The following is a 13,673-nucleotide window of genomic DNA, read 5'->3' as shown; positions in this document are numbered from 1 at the left end:
TATTCACATTGACTTACAGTAAGGAAGGAAATGATCAATACACAAATAAGTGTAGCATAGAATAATATCTGGTAAATTCACAAAAAGGTATCAGTACCTGCACTGTGACAGTCAACAATCATTTATTAAGCCCTGAGGATGCAAAGTAGTTAAAAAATATAGTTCCTGCCCTCAAGGAGCTCATTTGGATATGAGGTTTATAGGGGTACTATTTGTTACTGACTGAAAAAAGGTAAGGGAAGTCTTTATATAAAAAGTAGCATTTGATTAAGGTTTTAAAAATAGATTTTTATTTATCTTTTTTTTTACATCACTTTAGTTTCCCCAACAGCCCTCCCTGTCCCCTATTCAGAGAGCTATATCTTTTAGCAAAGATTTTTTTTAAGAAAAAGACCCGAAAAGTCCAAAAACAATCAGCAAAATCAATCAATACATGGAAAGATTTGATGTTATATGTAACTTTTCATACCACACCCATGGGTGGGCTCCTCACCTCTGCAAAGAGTTAGGAGATGGTGATTTCTTATATCTCTTCTTTGGGGCCAGGGTCGTTTTTTTATAATTTCACACCATTCACTTTCAATTATTTCATGGTTGTTCTTTTCATTTGTATTGTGGTAATCACTATGTATATTGTTTCTTTAGTTTTACTTATATTGAATTATTATATCAGTTCATATAAGTCTTTTCCTACTTCACTATATTGATCATATTTGTTGTTTCTTACAGAATAAGAAGCTTTATATTCGTGTACCACATTTTGTTTTGCTATTCCCTAATCAATGGGCATCTATTTTATTTTTAGTTCTTTATTACCACAAAATGTGCTGCTATAAATATTTTAGCGCAGTATGGCACCTTTTTGTTAATCACTTTCTTGGGATACATGCTTGCAATCTCTGGGTCAAAGGGTGTGAATATTTTAACCATTTTCTTTGCATAATTCCAAACTGCTTTCCAGGATGATTGTACTAATTCATAGCTCTACCAACAATGCCTTAGTATTCTTGTCTTTCCATATCACCTCCAAAATTTACTCATAAAAGAAGTGGCAATTGATGAGATTTTAAAGGGCTAGTAGGCATTGACTGGGACAGGGAGGATGAGGTGGTTTGGGTGAAGGGGAAGGGGAGGATGTGCCAGGAACTGCATGAACCAAAGCATGCCTGTGAGAAAGAACGAGGTATATAGTATTATAGAATTTGACACTGCTGATCTCCTTCTGGATAGTCTCTCCTTGCTAGGTTTTCATGACCCTGCTTTCTCCTGGTTCTTCTCCTATTTGACTTAAGTTCTCAATATCCTCTGCTGGATCTTTGCAAATGCCAAACAACTAACCCTGGGTATCCCCCATGGCTCCCTCTTCTCTTTTCTTTCTACACCATCTCACTTGGTGAACTTATCAAATCCTCTGGGTTCAATGACGAGCCAGAGGATGATTCCTTATAAGGCAGCTACCTGGAGCAGTGTATCAAGTATTGGATCTAGAGTCAGAGTGATCTGAATTCAGATCAGGCCTCAGATAGAGTCAGTTTATTCCCAAAAATGTCAAATTGTTCCAATGTGATTGTAAATTTGGGAACATTCTGAACATAAGTCAAACTTTGAGTTTGCTTCTGCAAGATTTCTTCAAGGAACAGAGAATGCAGAAAACTGTACCATTTCACAATAACTTACAGGCTACAACCCTTCAGATGCTCACTTCCATGAGCAAACTTTAGGTCTTTGTAAAAGAAAAGTGTCCATATTTACTGTACATCTGGTACAGTAGGAGCTTTCAGGTGAGAAGGGTTGGTCAGTACCACCCTGGCCTGGAAGCTCTGACCTCTAGGTAAAATACAGCTGTTCGGGCAGTGGCTAGGTGGCACAGTGAATAGAGCACTGGCCCTGGAGTCGGGAGGACCTGAGTTCAAATCCGACCTCAGACACTTAACACTTACTAGCCATGTGACCTTGGTCAAGTCACTTAACCCCAATTGCCCTGCCCTTCCCCCTCCAAAAAGCAAGCAAACAAACAAAAAAACAAACACAGCTGTTCAACTTGCTCTTGTAGCCTGGGGTACAGGCTGAGTAGCAGTCTAAGGTCACTATTTATTGTAGTCTTTATATATTTCTTTGTTCTTATTTCTTTTCTTTTTGGAGGGGGGAGGGCAGGGCAATTGGGGTTAAGTGACCTGCCCAAGGTCACATGGCTAGTGTTAATTGTCTGAGACCGTATTTGAACTCAGGTCCTCCTGATTCCAGAGCTGGTGCACTGTTCAGTGTGCCACCTAGCAACCCCTCTTTATATATTTCTTAAGCATTTATCATGTATAAGACCATGCTACCATTTTTATTAGGTTCCTATCTTTTTAAATGTGTCATTTATAAAGGTTTTTTTTTTTTAGCATTGTGACCCAGTTCCATTTTCCCTTTAAGATTTGTGGGTTTTTATTATTCAGTTTCTCATAGGGAGGTTCTTTTGGGAAATAGATATGTTGTACGATAGCAGAACTGCCTGTACTTACTGGCTGAGTGACCATGAACAATTTAGCTTCTGTCTACTTCATTTTCCTCATCTGTAAAATGGAAATAATAGTACCTTATTCCTAGGGTCGTTGTGAGAATAACATAAAATAATATTTGTAAAGTGCTTTGCAAACCTGAAATTGCTATAAAATGGTAGCTAGTAGTGCTGTTATTATATATCTAGCCCTAGTCTCTCCTGAGCTCCATTCCCACATCACCAAATGCTTTTTGAACTTCTCAAATTGTATGTCCTCTGGGCAACTCAAACGCAACATGGCCAAAACATAACTCATCTTTCACCCCAAACCCTCTACTCTACCCAACTTCCTTATGAGCATCAGGGCACCATCATCCTGGTTACCCAAGTCTCTAACACCAGCATCATCCCCTATTCCTCACTCACTCTCATCCTACTTATTCAATTCATTGCTAAATCTAATTTTTATAACTTCATACCATCTCTTGTATACGTTCCCTTCTCTCCACTCCTTTAACCACAAACCTAGTTCAGATCCTCATCACCTAATGCCTGTCACAATAGCCTTCTGATTGGTCTCCTTGCCTCGAGTCTCTCCCCACTCTAATCTATTCTCCATTCAAAGAGTTGTCAAGGTGATTTATGACATAGGTCTGATTATGTCACCTCCCTGGCACAATGGAATTCAGTGGCTCCCTAATATCTGTAGAATCAAATATAAATTCTTTTTTTACATTTAAGGTGCTTCACAATCTGGGCCATTTCCAACTTTCCAGTCTTCTTATACTCGATACATTCTGTGTTCTAGACGTATTGGACCCCTTTCAGTTCCTTGAACGTGACACCCCATCTCCCACCTCCATGCTTTTGCCCTTGCTGTCCGCCACATGGAATGCTTTACTTTCTCACCTCCATCTCTTAGTTTCTCTAATTTCTTTCAAGGCTCAGCACAAATCCCACCTACTCCAGGAGATCTTTCCCAGTTCTCCCTTCTACCAATTGCTAATGCTTTCCTTTCTCTTTCAGAATTCTTTCTGTCTACTCTGAATATATTTTGTATCTACATAGTTGTTTATGAGGAAAGAAAATAAGCTTTGTTTCTAACCCCTGGAATATGAGATACTGGTGGGACATCCTTGTAGAGAAGTCTTGTTGACAGATGGGGATGTTAGCTGGGAGCTCAGAGCAAAGATTAGTGCTAGAAATATAAATCTGGGACTCTTCTGCATAGAGATGATAGTTCTCCATTATCTACGGAGACAGTATTAGTGAGACAAGAGAAGGGGCATTCCGGAGACTATCTACCTTATGAGTTTTGGAAGAGAAACCAGCAAAGAGACTAGAGAAAGAATGTATAAAGAATTAAAAGTATTGTGGTATCTCTGATGCAAAAAGAGAAGAAAGTGTCCAGGAGGGAGTGTCCAATGGTATCAAATGCTGCAGAAAGATCAAGGAGAATGAGGACATAAAAAAAGGCTGTGGATTTAGCAAACAAAGGGTCATTAAAGATCATTTTTGGTAGATTATCACATACAGAAAAGACAGTGAGGAAGTGTTTTTATTGTTGTTTCTGAGTCATTTTTCAGTCTTGTCTGATTCTTCATGACTCCATTTGGGGTTTTCTTGGCAAAGATACTGAAGTAGCCTGCTGTTTCATTCTCCAGCTCATTTTACAGATGAAGAAACTGAGGCAAACAAGATTAAGTGACTCGAATAGGGTCACACAGCTAGTAAGTGTCTGACACCAGATTTGAACACAGCAAGATGAGTGTTCCTCATTCCAGGCCCAGCATTCTATCTACTGCACCACTTACTTGCCCATGAGAAAGTGTAGAGAAATTTTTTTTCCAGAAGTTTTTCTATTCTGAGGAGGAAACGGATAAGATTAAATTAAAAGTATTGTGGTATCTCTGATGCAAAAAGAGAAGAAAGTGTCCAGGAGGGACACTTTCTTGAATACATACTAAATGTATTCAAGGGAAGAATATTTTAGACCTGGGAAGAACAAAACTCAAGTCCAGGTAGATGGAGAAAAGTTGGTAGAAAGGAAAACATGCATGAGATTGAGAAGACTGCTGAAGAAAGCTTCTGGAGGGATCAAGGGACCCGGTAAAGGGCTTAAGCCTTTTGCGAGGTTTGAGGTTACTTCTTTCTTTGAGACAGAAGGGAAGAGAAAGAGGGTGGTTGTTGATGCTTAGAACATTATCTGGCACGTAGCATGCACTTAATAAATGTTGGTTGTTGTGAGAAAATGAGTAGGAAAGCTATGCTTGTTGGTCTATTCCTTGTTGGTTTTATAAAACTTCATGCTGTATAACCCAACAGCTTTGACAAGGTACCATTTCAAAAGCAAGAAAGTATACAAGGGAAGACACAACCTCTTCTTTGTCCTGAGGGCCAGGCAGCTCTGACATCAAACCTATAAGCATTCATTTGTACTCAGATGCAGCTCAGATGTGGACAAGCTCCTCCCGCTTTACCCATAGCCTACTGATGGATCAAATCCATCTTAAGTAACAAGTGTGGGCTGAGCACTGTGTTAGGCATCTACTACTATGTATGCCATGATGTAGGAACACTCCCAAATTTCCTCTCTCTGGCTTCCACATACCGTGTTTCCCTGATAATAAGACCTATCCCGAAAATAAGCCCTCCCCTTACTGTGTAAGATTCCTCTAAAATAAGCCCTCCCCCGAAAATAAGCCCTATTGAGATTACTACTGTAGTGAAGGCGATCCCCTGTGCTACATGCTACATTACGGTACCCTCTGTATGCACTGCCCCCCCGTGAAATGCACGCCGCGCTCCGAGCTGCATCCAATCAGAGCTGCAGCAGTGAGCGCGTCATCCTGTTCTTCCCCAGTGATTTGCTTGCTGGTACATTTTTTTGTTCACATTTACCTGTTTATTAAAATTGCTGTCAATGTTCATTAAAATAGGCCCTCCCCTGAAAATAAGCCCTCTGGTGTTTTTCTGTCCAAAAAATTTAATAAGACAGTGTCTTATTATCAGGGAAACATGGTAGTGTCCCATCTCTGTCCCTTAGAGTTTGTGTCTAGCACCTTGTTGCAGGTATCACTTCCTCCATATATATCCATGTGTCTACCGCTGCCCCTCCCCAATTTCCTTTCAGGTCACCAAAATCCCTACAAGAGGCTTTGATGAGAAAGCATACCTGGCCTCCAAGCTGTTAAAGGCAGGAGAAGATCCCTACAGGCAACACGCCTTCAACCAGTTGGAGAGCGACAAACTAAGCAGTGACCGCCCCATCCGGGACACTCGCCATTACAGGTATCAGCGGGTCCTCCTCCTTTTTCCCACCAAGTCCACTAGCCGTCACCCTATACACTTATGCTTTTGGCCCTTAATTTTCTATTTGGGAAGAGTGGTTTGGGTAAGGTGATATTCTACCACTGAGCAGTTTTTAGATTTGGAGAAAGATGTCTGAAAGAGATAGGATTAGAAGTCTAGCCCAAGGGTCTAGGTAAGGCTATCAGGCTCTGCTTACTTCCTTTTCTTTTTATAACTCTTATTTTAAGAAAATTTCATTCCCTCTCCCTCCCTTTCAACTAAATTGTTAAGAAGCCCTTATTAAAATTTCTTGTGTAAAGGGTGGCCAGGTAGCACAGCGAGTAAGAGCACCGGCCCCAGTGTCAGGATGACTTGGGGATCGAATCCGGCCTCAGACACTTAGCACCCACCCAGAAACACCTGGCCGTGTAACCTTGAGCAAGTTACTTAACCCCAATTGGTTAAAAAATATTTCTTGTGTGACTTTTATTTATTAATACATAATGCAACCACTTTATAGACCAGGCCACTCTCTGTGATAAATACTGTCATGCCATAGCATGTTAGGACTAAAAAAGGGCTTAAAAATTGCTAATTTTACCTTGTTCATTTTATTTTTAAAAGTTTTTCATGCCTTTTGTCTTTACATTGCAATCATTTTCCACCCATCTCCAGATTGAACGCCTTTTGGTGACAAAAGAAAGACATCTAATACAGAAAGCTTATCTGTCCATACATGCAGCATTCTACCTCTCTGCTGTGAAGAAGATATTCCATTATCTCTCTTCCAGGACTTTCACTGTTTTTTCATTTACTCAGAATTCAACTTCTTGACCTTCTCATTTTATAGAGGAGGAAGATAAGACCCAGGCAAGTGACGTGATTTGACTAAGGGCACATGATGAAGTAGAGGTAGGCTCAGCTCGCCTATTTCCCAATCCAGTGCTCTTATATTCCATTTCATTTCACTCCCATAGCCGAACTATTCCACCTGAGCAAGGGGCCAAGTGGCTAAAGGCTGTCCGTCATCACCAGAGCCATGTTAGTTCAGAGTCAGGCAAGGAAGGGTGGGAAATGCCAGGCACCCAATCATCCCTATATGCCTCCCTTTAACCTGGGACACAGCCCATAGAGAAACCAGAATAGGTGCACTCACTGTGAAACAGAACCCTACTGAAAGCAAAAGAAATGAGTGTGTTAGAGCAGGTATCATTCCTGGCTGCATATTTGACTGGGTTTTCTCTTGGAGAAAAGTTGGCAGCCTATGCCAAATGAGACGATTTTTGTGTGATACAACCTGGTGCTGGGCAAAGCTGTGAATCAGCTGCCCTCCCTCATATACCTTAGGCAGCTAAGTGGTGCAGTAGATAAAGTGCCAGGCCTGAAATTTGGAATACTTATTTCCCTGATTTCAAATCCTAATTCAGATATTTACTAGCTATGTGACCCTGGGCAAGTCACTTAACCTTGTTTGCCTCAGTTTCCTCATCTGTAAAATGAACTGGAGAAGGAAATGGAAAACCATTCCATTATGTTTGCCAAGAAAACCCCAAATGGGTTCACCAAGAGTCTGACACGACTGAAACAAATGATCAGCAACCACGATATCCATTTCCATTTCCTCTCCCATGGTCCTGAATATTTTCCCCATACACTTAGAACCCCTCCTAACCTCCATTCTTGTTCTCGTCTGCCTATCCTCTAACCCTTACTCTGATAATCCTTAGCTGATAATCAGGATGATTGGATAGGATCATAGATTGAAAAGTGGAAGGGTACTTTGAATAATCTAGCACAACCCCTTCGTTTTATAAGTGAAGAAACTGAGGCCTAGAGCGGTTATGTGATTTGCCCAAAGTTAACTACCTCTTGTAGAATGGAGATTTTAACCCAAGTGAATGAGGGAAAATACAACACTTGGCCATTTCCCCAGGATGTTGGGAATTGAGAAAGTGTTTAGGTTTAGAGTTCCAGGGTGAACATCTGTCCTAAAAGATAGTTGCACCTCAAAAGAAATTCAGGGAGAAGATGATGTGGGGGATCTTTAATTGTTCTATACCCACATAAGACTAAGAGACATATCAAAGGGAGAGTCAGAACCTTCAAGGATGGAACTTGAAAGAAAATGGGCCACTCTTTCAGTATTTTCCCATCTTGGCGACCAGATGATAGGACGATAGTGCAGAGAGATGAGTGAACTCTGTGAAGATAATCAGTAGACTAAAAACTTTGGAGTCTTCGCTCCAAACAATGCTTCTCCTTTGTTAAATCATTACTTGTCCTTCTCTGCTTTTTCCTTCTTATATCTTCTCCCTAGCTGATAGAAGGATATTTGGAAAGTGTTGTTAGTTGGGTTCACACTGAATTTTTCCACCGCATCACAATTCATGAGTTGCTGTGTTCTTGGCACAAACATCATCCAAAGTTTTCCCCCGCTGCTGCTAATTATCCTTCATCCCTTCAGATAATTATTTTTGAAAATATATTATTGATAGATTTTGTTTTTATATTACCCAAGTTTCTTCCCATATCACTCTCCTTCCCCCCTTCCAGAGAGCCATCCTTCATAAGCAAGGGCTCTTACCTCAGGGTCCATGAACTTGTTATTTAAAATATATTGATAATTGCATTCCAATGTGATTGATTTCCTCTGTAATCCCATATATATTTTACTTTATGCATTTAAAAACATCCTTCTGAGAAGGAGTCCATAGGCTTCCCCAGACTGCCCAAAAGGGGTTCATGACACAAAGAAGGTTAAGAACTTTTGCTTATAACAAAAGAATTTATAACTCAGGAATCTGGGTCATAAAAGAATTTTCTCAAAAGAATCTTATAGAGAAAAAGAAAAGGAAAAGGAAGAAGAGAAAGGAATCAGCAAAACTGCTCAATATGTAGGAAAAACATGACATTATATACACTATTTTGTAACTGTAGGACACACCACACACATATCTCTGCAAAGGAGAAGGGGAAGGTGGAGGAGAATTATTTTAAAGTGACTCAGGATTTCTCCTATGGGGCTAACATGCTGGAGGGGCACTCCTGCCTTTCTGACTCAGGCTTTTTTCATGATAGAAAATGAGCTCAAAAATTGTTATGATAAGCTTCTGCCACTTTAATAAATGCTGTAAAGAAAAAATAGTGCTCTGAATACTCATAAAGCAATTGTAATTTTTTTTTTTTTTAAAAAGGGCCATAAAAATGTAGGCAATGTTGCCTCATTGATCTAATGAGAGAGTAAACGCAGCTACTAAAAAAACAAAAAGACTGCAGTGAGGACCAGAAAAGACTGAATCGTTTTTGTTCTCCTTGTCAATAAGGAGGTGTAAAAATCGGGGACCTATAGGCAGCACAGGTGGGTTACGATGTGAGGGGGAGGAATGGCGTGGGAAGGGCGGGTTTTCTAGACTGTCCATGGCGGAAGCTTTCTGGGTAGGACTCGGGATAGAGCAGAGCTCTGAGAGAAGTATATTCAGGAGCACTATGTACTTGGGTGTGTTAACCCTCTGTCTCACTCATCCTAACACTGAGAGGCAGTATGGTGTGCAGAGCCTGAAGCCAGGAAGGCCTGGGTTCAAATTTACTAGCTATGTGACCATGGGCAAGTAACTTAAACTGATCTTTGGTTTTGTCTTCTATAGAATGGAGATAATACTACCGATGGTAATTATCAAACAATAGTTATAAGATTCGAATGAGAAAATATATATATAAAGTGCTGGGAACACTTTAAAACATATTTCAGCTCCAATTGCTAAGCTAAGCCTAACTTAATATGGCACCGAAGTATAGAAAGAAGGCCATAGTTAATTCGTAAAGGGGAGTGTAAAGCAGATGTACAAGTATCCAATCAGAGCTCCTCCCCGCACCACCATCTTTCAATGAGTGTGAGGGTAGAGAAATAAGAAAAAGGGTATAAAGCTTTTTGTTGTTTGCAAGTCTTTTGTGAAGTCAGTCAGTAAGCATTTATGAAGTGCCTACTATGTACCAGGCACTGAGTTAAGCTGTTTAAAGACAGGCAAAAGATGATGCCTGCTCTGGAAGAGCTCATTGTCTAATGGAAAAGCACAAAAGACTCTAGGGGGACATTCAGTATACCCCGTTGTTGCCTCATGCTTGGCCCCTTTAAGGATTTCCAGTTTGTAGTTAGGTGTGGTAGGGAATGCCTGTAATCCTAGTTACAAAGAGGCTGAAGCTGGAGGATTAGTTGAGCTCAGAACTGCTGTGGGCAAAGCCAATAAAGATATTCCCAGGAAGTCTGGCATTATTATGGTGGCCTTTGGGGTGGTGACGCACCAGAAGGGATCAAGTGAGTCAGGTGGGAAAACAGAGCATGTCAAAGATCCCTCGGCAATAAGATAAGGATTATGTTGTGAAGAACCTCTGTACTCCCAGCTCTAGTGAGACAGGAGAGCAAAAGAAAGGAATAGAGAAAGAGAGACAGAGACAGAGAAGGAAGGAAAGAAGGAAGGGTGTGCAACAGCACAGTAAATGAGTTCGGAGACTGCTTAGGAAAGTAGAGAAAAGTTTATTTATCCTTTCTCAATAGAAAGGGCCCTCTGCCCCTGTCGCTCAAATGGCATCTGCCAGGGAGAGGGTAACAGGCAGAAGCAAGCCCATGGTTATATAACCTTCTAATGCAGAAACCCAAACCCCCAACTGGCCTTCACTCTCATTGGGAGGGAGGCTGGCCCACAACCTAAGCTCAGGAATCTATCTTGGAGACAAAGGACACGAAAACATGTGGGTGTCCAATGCAAGTCCAGGAAGGCAGTTTTATCCTTATTTGGCATATCTTGGGGTGGTGCTGGGGAGGGTCTCCATTGCTCTAAGTCCCAGATTCCTGTAAGGTCAGGTGACCTCTAAACTTGGGCCTACTGGATACTGAAGCCACTCTAGATTTGATTTTTCAGAATGGGGAAACTTCACTGCAGATTATCACTCACAGAAAGAAGGAAGGAATCCTGGTCTGTGTATCTGTGTCTGTTTTTCATTGTTTGTGCTGAGTGGTACATCTAAATACATTGGGGTTATAGCCTAGATTCCTGTATTGCCATGTCTACTTCTGTGTGATTTGTTACCATAAACTTTATCCTGCACTTTCAATTTATTCCCTTTGCAGATGCACATCTGTGCACTATGCCTCAGATCTGCCAGCTACCAGCATTGTTATTACTTTCCACAATGAAGCCCGATCCACCCTTCTTCGAACAGTGAAGAGGTAGGGGGGACATGGGGGAGGCGGGGTGGTGTCCTGAAGTATCAATAGTAAGACCCTTCCTTCTAAGAGTCAAGGCACAGTCAAAGGTTAAGAACACAAAAGGAAAACCATTAAGTGGGGATCAAGGTCAGGTTGCCAGGGTACAGGAGTCAGGATATGAGGACATGCTAGGGGTTGAGATAATGTACTACTGGTAAAATCATGAATTTATGTAATAGGGGTACAGGAAACTGGACCGTTCTATTATATATTGAAATGCTGTTCCAGAAGTAAGCTTCCTAGTCTCTAACATATGGGTTCACAAAAGACAGAGTCCACTGAACATGCTCAGGGAGCTGGAGTTTCATTGGCCCGTTTCCTGTTACATTGGGATAGACAGATGCTCTAACACTCAGGAAAGCATTTGGAGATCTTTAAGCACTGGTGATTAACAAGCATTTATTAAGCACCTATTATGTACCAGGTACTATGATAAGCAATGGGGATTCAAAGAAAGGCAAATAACAGTCCTTTCCCTCAAGGAGCTCATAATTCAACTAGGTACAATCAAGATATAGATAGATAGATAGATAGATAGATAGATAGATAGATAGATAGATAGATAGATAGATAGATAGATAGATAGATATTAGAAATACATAAATAGATAATATATACATTGGAATAATTAGCAGAGGGAAGGGATTGAAAGGGATCAGGAAAAGCTTGTAGAACTTAAAGGAAGCCAGGGAACCCAAGAGGCTAAAATGAGGAGGGAGAATATTCCAGGCAAGAGGGACAGGCATTGAAAAACCATAAAGTCAGGAGATAGAGTGTCGTGTATAAGGAGACCAATGTCACTGAATCATCATGTCTGTGTAGGGCAGTAAGGTATAAAAAGAATGGAAAGGTAAGAAGGGGCCAGGTTATAAAAAGTATTCAAAGCCAAACAGAAGGTTTAATATTTGACCTGGAGACAAGAGGGAGCCATTGGAGTTTATTGAATAGAAAGGTAGCCAAACATTATGAAGTTCATTTTAAATTTTAGGAAGATCATTTGGTAGCAGTGGGTTGGATTAGAGAAAGGAAAAACTTGTGATAGGCAGATCAATCAAGCAGGCTATTGGAATTGCCAAGATGTGAGGTAATGAGAGAATAGGGAAAGATACAGTTTTTACTAAGGTAGAATCAACAAGACTTGACAACAGATTGGATATGGGGAGTGAGAGTGAGGATGATGCCTAGGTTCTAAGCCTAGGCGAGTAGGAAGATGGTGCTGCCCTCATCAGTAGTAAGAATATTAGGAAGATTTTTGGAGAAAGAAAATTAGTTCACTTCTGAACATGTTAAATTAAAGATGTCTATAAGACATCTAGTTTGAGATGTCCAATCAACAGTTAAACATATAAGATGTAAGCTGAAGATCAGAATAGAGTTAGGGCTGGATAATTAGATCTGAGAATCAACTGCACAAAAACCAGGTCCAGATACAAAGGTTAAATTCTTCTAGTTTAAATTGTGAGCTTCCTTGCGGGGCTCCAACCAAGATACCTCAGCAGTCTCCAGGATAACCAACACAGGTAGCCTTCCATCTCCCACAGGATTGGAATTCTTCATGATGCTTCACATATATTCCATGAGGTTAGGGAAGTTTAAAGGCTTATTGGAGAAGGAACGGAAGAAGGGAAGAGGGACCATAAAGAGAAAAACTTTATTTTGATTGATTTTTTTTGGAGGGGGGAAGGTAGGGCAATTGGGGTTAAGTGACTTGCCCAAGGTCACATGGCTAGTTTTTGTGTTAAGTGGCTGAGGACAGATTTGAACTCGGGTCCTCCTGACTCCAGGGCCGGCGCACCACCTAGCCACCCAGATTTTGATTGATTTCTATTATTAGATCCTCTTGCTTCCTAAAAGACAATTACAGGCCTGGACTTTCTAAAAATCTTTTTTCTCTTTCCTTTTTTTTCTTTATTTATTATACTTGTAGCAGATGTTTTTGGTAGTTAGTCTTGAATGTGGAGGCTGTACGAAGATCATTGCTGCCTATTGGCAGGAGGGTTAGTTAGGAAAAACAAGATAGTCACTAAGAAGTGTTGAAGGGACAAATGGCATCTCAGTTGCCCACATATGGCAGGCAAAGCAGCAACAGGGTGATCCGACAGATGAGCCTGGTAGAAAGGAAGGCTGAAAGTAAAATTGGACACAAGTATCACAATAGGATCTTCAGCTCTTGAGCAGAGTTGCCATGCCTAATGACCTTCCCTTCTGCTTCCTCCTTTCTGTAGTGTTCTGAATCGTACCCCTGCCAACCTGATCCAGGAGATCATTTTAGTGGATGACTTTAGTTCTGATCGTAAGTACCCAATTCCTTTTTCATGAGCCCTCTCTATTTATTCCAGGGAGGGGAAATCTCCCCAACCCTTTGCCAGTACAGTTATATCTAGGCACCTGAAAAAGGAGACCTGGCACAGTTGGCTATATCAGAGTTTGGAAAGACACCAAAAATTTATGTCCAGCATTCCTCCACTCTCTGTGGAAAGGTTAAACTAAAGAATTCTTAATTCACCTCGGAAGCCTCCAAACAGGAATTCTTAAGCTTTTTACCTGTGTGGACAACATTACTAGTAGTAATAGTAGTAGTAGTGGTAGTAGTAGTAGTAGTAGTAGTAGTAGTAGTAGTAGTAGTAGTAGTAG

At 40.8% G+C, this 13,673-nt stretch overlaps 1 protein-coding gene across 2 annotated transcripts in view; it reads left to right on the top strand.

The window, feature by feature from the left end:
- The window catches only part of GALNT16 (polypeptide N-acetylgalactosaminyltransferase 16), a 156,319-nt gene that overhangs the window by 100,345 nt on the left and 42,301 nt on the right, over positions 1 to 13,673 (top strand). For both annotated transcript variants that reach the window (XM_069092000.1, XM_069091999.1), the window contains exons 2-4: positions 5,619 to 5,776; positions 10,902 to 11,000; positions 13,265 to 13,332. In XM_069092000.1, coding sequence (XP_068948101.1) covers positions 5,619 to 5,776; positions 10,902 to 11,000; positions 13,265 to 13,332 — 325 coding nt within the window. The remainder of the gene's footprint in view (positions 1 to 5,618; positions 5,777 to 10,901; positions 11,001 to 13,264; positions 13,333 to 13,673) is intronic.

This window comes from Petaurus breviceps, unplaced genomic scaffold (genome assembly GCF_028583685.1).
Source record: "Petaurus breviceps papuanus isolate PSGF00001 unplaced genomic scaffold, PetGlider_PUasm1.0 189, whole genome shotgun sequence".
Taxonomy (NCBI): Eukaryota; Metazoa; Chordata; class Mammalia; order Diprotodontia; family Petauridae; genus Petaurus; species Petaurus breviceps.
Note: the sequence above shows the minus strand (reverse complement) of the source record. Positions and strands in the feature narration are given on the sequence as shown.